Source organism: Odontesthes bonariensis, chromosome 21 (assembly GCF_027942865.1).
Source record: "Odontesthes bonariensis isolate fOdoBon6 chromosome 21, fOdoBon6.hap1, whole genome shotgun sequence".
Taxonomy (NCBI): Eukaryota; Metazoa; Chordata; class Actinopteri; order Atheriniformes; family Atherinopsidae; genus Odontesthes; species Odontesthes bonariensis.
Genome location: NC_134526.1, coordinates 8,224,636 through 8,227,958, shown reverse-complemented (window position 1 = coordinate 8,227,958; position 3,323 = coordinate 8,224,636). Strand labels below are relative to the sequence as shown.

The 3,323-nt window shown below is 41.2% G+C and overlaps 1 protein-coding gene across 1 annotated transcript; it reads left to right on the top strand.

Annotated features, from left to right (window-relative positions):
* The first annotated feature begins 431 nt into the window (after positions 1–431).
* LOC142371309 (perforin-1-like) lies at positions 432–3,001 on the top strand. Its single transcript, XM_075453956.1, has 4 exons — positions 432–964; positions 1,067–1,205; positions 1,290–1,501; positions 1,761–3,001. The coding sequence occupies exons 1-4, from the start codon at positions 432–434 to the stop codon at positions 2,572–2,574; spliced, it is 1,698 nt and encodes a 565-aa protein (XP_075310071.1). The 3' UTR covers positions 2,575–3,001.
* Positions 3,002–3,323: the final 322 nt, after the last annotated feature.

Below are 3,323 nucleotides of genomic sequence, written 5' to 3'. Positions count from 1 at the left end.
TTTATATTTGGCTGTGGAGCTAAAAGAAATGATCATTATCAAACATGAATACGTGGTTTGTAGACACTGCTTCGAAAGCGGTCGTTCATCTCAGATTACTCAGAGCCGATGGGATCAGTGAGTGAAGTTTAAAACTGGAGAAAGAGAACATCTGTAAAAAGCGAGCGGTTGATAACGACTAAAATATCAGAGACAACTCCTCCAACCATACTTAAAATCCTAGTACAATTGCATGTCAGGTGGACAGTTTCAAAAGTGCAACAGCGTTGTTAAGTGCCAAAAAACAACCTCAAGTGGGGTGAATATTTGGAAAAATATATATACATTGGAAACTGAAATATTTTTGTCCTGTATTAAGTCATGTCCAACCAGCAAAGGCATCTCTTGCTCAACTAAGAATGTTTCTTTCGATCGTCTCTTTTGACAGGAGCATGATCCTTTTGAAAGTGTGCATCTACGCTGGCCTTCTGCTCTATTTCCTCCCGTGTACATGTCAGTCATGTACAGAGGGAACAGCCAAACAGTGCCAAGATGCACAATTTGCTCCAGGTTCCAATTTGGCTGGGGAGGGCTTTGACATAACCAAAATGGAACGTAAAGGGGCTTTTGTGCTCAACATGGACGAGTGGAAACGCAAAGATAGAAAATGCACGCTGTGCAGCAACCCATATCTGGAGAACACACAACAGAAGTTACCCCTTTCTGTGGTGGACTGGAGGGCCAAACAGTCCTGCAGCGCCAAAGTGTCCTCTAAACTTCACAAGTCCAGTGAGTCTCTGGTCACTTCCAGCTCCTCTTCTGTTGAAAACAACTGGAAGGCAGGTTTAGATTTTAGTGTAGCAAAACTAGGTGCCTCACTGATGCTGGCTGGAACCAATTCTAAGCTGGCTGATTACTGCATGGAGAAAACAAAGAACGACAAATTCAGCTTCACAAGCCTCAGCATGTCCTGTGAGTACTACAGGTAAGAACATAAGGACCTGGATGAAATCTTTTTCCACACACTTGAATGTTTAGAGAAAAAAGCTCTACTGTTAAACTCTCTTTGCTGTCTCCACGAAAACAGCTACAGAGTTTCCAACACTCCCAAGTTGCACAACGAATTCAAAAAAGCGGTGAAACAGCTTCCTAAAGTCTACAGCCCAGAATCCAAGCAACGCTTTTACAAACTCATTGACAACTTCGGCACCCATTACATCACCAAGGTAAAGGAAATAAATGACATGCTTGGATTTAACCACTTAAACTTTGCAACTGATGGAAAAATGTGTTTGTATTTATCATTCCAGGTGAAATTGGGAGGAAGTGTTCAATCTGTCACCAGCGTCCGTCAGTGTCAGGCCAGTCTGCAGGGGCTCAGTGCGGAAGAGGTGCAGACGTGCCTCAAAGTTGAGGCATCTGCTACCATCAAAGTAACAGTATCAACTGAGACTAATCACTGCAAGAAGGACATAGAGAAGTCTGATAGTAAGTCAGCGTTCTCCAGCCTCTTCAGCGACAGGTACGCAACATTTTTCTCACAGTCTTTGTCATGTTTTCAAATCATTTGTACCTCTAACAAATGAAAATACATCATACTACAAAATGGCAAAATCCTTCATTTTCAGTCTCTGTGCATATCAGTTCAGAAAGATTAAGTTATTGCATCTACTCCCCTGCATCAGACGATTTCAAAGTTAGACCCCTGAAAGACACTGGCCTGTCTGCTCTTGTATGAATTATTTCTGGCTCAGTTGCTGAAACAACTCTTTCTTCAAAAGATTCACAGAAATAAAGGGGGGCCACACCACAGAGCCAGACCTCCTCTTCTCTGCTAACAAAAACCCATCAGCCTACAAGGAATGGCTGCGCTCCCTGCCGCGGAATCCTGACATAGTTTCATATTCCTTAGACTCTCTGCATGAATTATTTCCTAAAAACACATCAGAGAGCGAGAACCTGCGCTCGGCCATCACTCATTACATCTTGGAGAAAGGTCTGTGGAAGAATTGCAGTGAAAGTTGTCGGGCAGGCATTAAGAGCGACTCAAAGGATCACTGCGTCTGCCAGTGCCACAATGACCCCGCTGTTAACCTTGATTGCTGCCCAAAGCAAAAGGGGATGGCACGGATCATTATAACAGTACAGCGGGCCTCTGGTCTGTGGGGAGACCGCACCACGGCTACAGATGGTTATGTGAAGGTGTTTTTCGACAAAAAAGTTCATCGTTCTCCGGTCATTAAAAACAACAATAACCCTCAATGGGCTTTTGTTGTTGACCTGGGCTCCCAGGTTCTGTCTCCAGAAAACAAATTGAAATTTGAGGTTTGGGATCAGGATAATAACTGGGATGACGACCTGTTGGGAAGATGTGAGCAAGTTTTGACTGCAGGAAACCAGACAGATTTCTGTAATCTAAATCATGGCCAGCTGTTCTTCAAATGGGAAGTGACTTGTGCTCCAAGTCTGAGCGGCAGTTCATGCATGCAATACAAACCATCTCCTATGAATCAGAGCCTGAAGAAGTTTTACGTCTCCCGTCATGCCCATCCTATTCCAAAGGCCATCCTGCAGGAAATGGGTGTGTTATTTTGAGTAAAAGCCATAATCCATGATGCCTATCAGCATTAAAATTGCAAAAGGCTACAACTTGATATCAGAAAACATCTATCACAGCTTTTAAGTTGACTTAATATGTAAGTTTTACCTTATTTGATTGCAAGAAAAATATAAACGGTTTTCAATATAAGTTAGATTGATTTTTATTAAGAGTTTATCTGATTCAATAGGTTCTGTGGGTCAGAGCAACTTTTACTTTCTAATTGATTTCTGCATTATGATCAAATGCTATTGCTTGCCTTTTTTAAGCTTTTAGTCTTGTGTTTTCATATTGTTGCCTTCTGGTTTAAATGATATGTGATTCTCAAGAGAGACGCCAAATCGAATAATGTGGTTTTATGCCCTTGCATTTGGGTTAGGGTTATTACTGTCAGTATTACTGCTGTATATTTCCCCTTAATGCTGATGCACATGCTTAAATGTATGTTAAGCTTTCATTTATTACTCCTCTTACTTTGTAAGATTCATGCTTCGTTCACTGTCAATTTTCACAAGTTAACAAAAAATAAAATGTGTTTAGCATCTTAAGATGTTCTGGTACTCATGAATGTTGTTCTTTTTTCTGAATGTGTCTCACTTTAGACCTCTCACTGTCAGTATTTAAAGCTAAAATGGCCTCGACCTTTGCCTCCAAAAAGGCTAACTTAAGTTTTAAGTGTCCAGCTACTTTGGATTGGGAGATTTTATTTGATATTTTATTAAACCTTGATCTAACCTGGAGATAA

Bases quoted from the DNA above. Each gene is read 5' to 3' on its own strand.
- LOC142371309 (XM_075453956.1), top strand. From the start codon at position 432: ATGATCCTTTTGAAAGTGTGCATCTACGCTGGCCTTCTGCTCTATTTC. The intron at 965-1,066 runs GTAAGAACATAA...CCACGAAAACAG, and splicing joins ATGTCCTGTGAGTACTACAG to CTACAGAGTTTCCAACACTC. The intron at 1,502-1,760 runs GTACGCAACATT...TTTCTTCAAAAG, and splicing joins TCCAGCCTCTTCAGCGACAG to ATTCACAGAAATAAAGGGGG.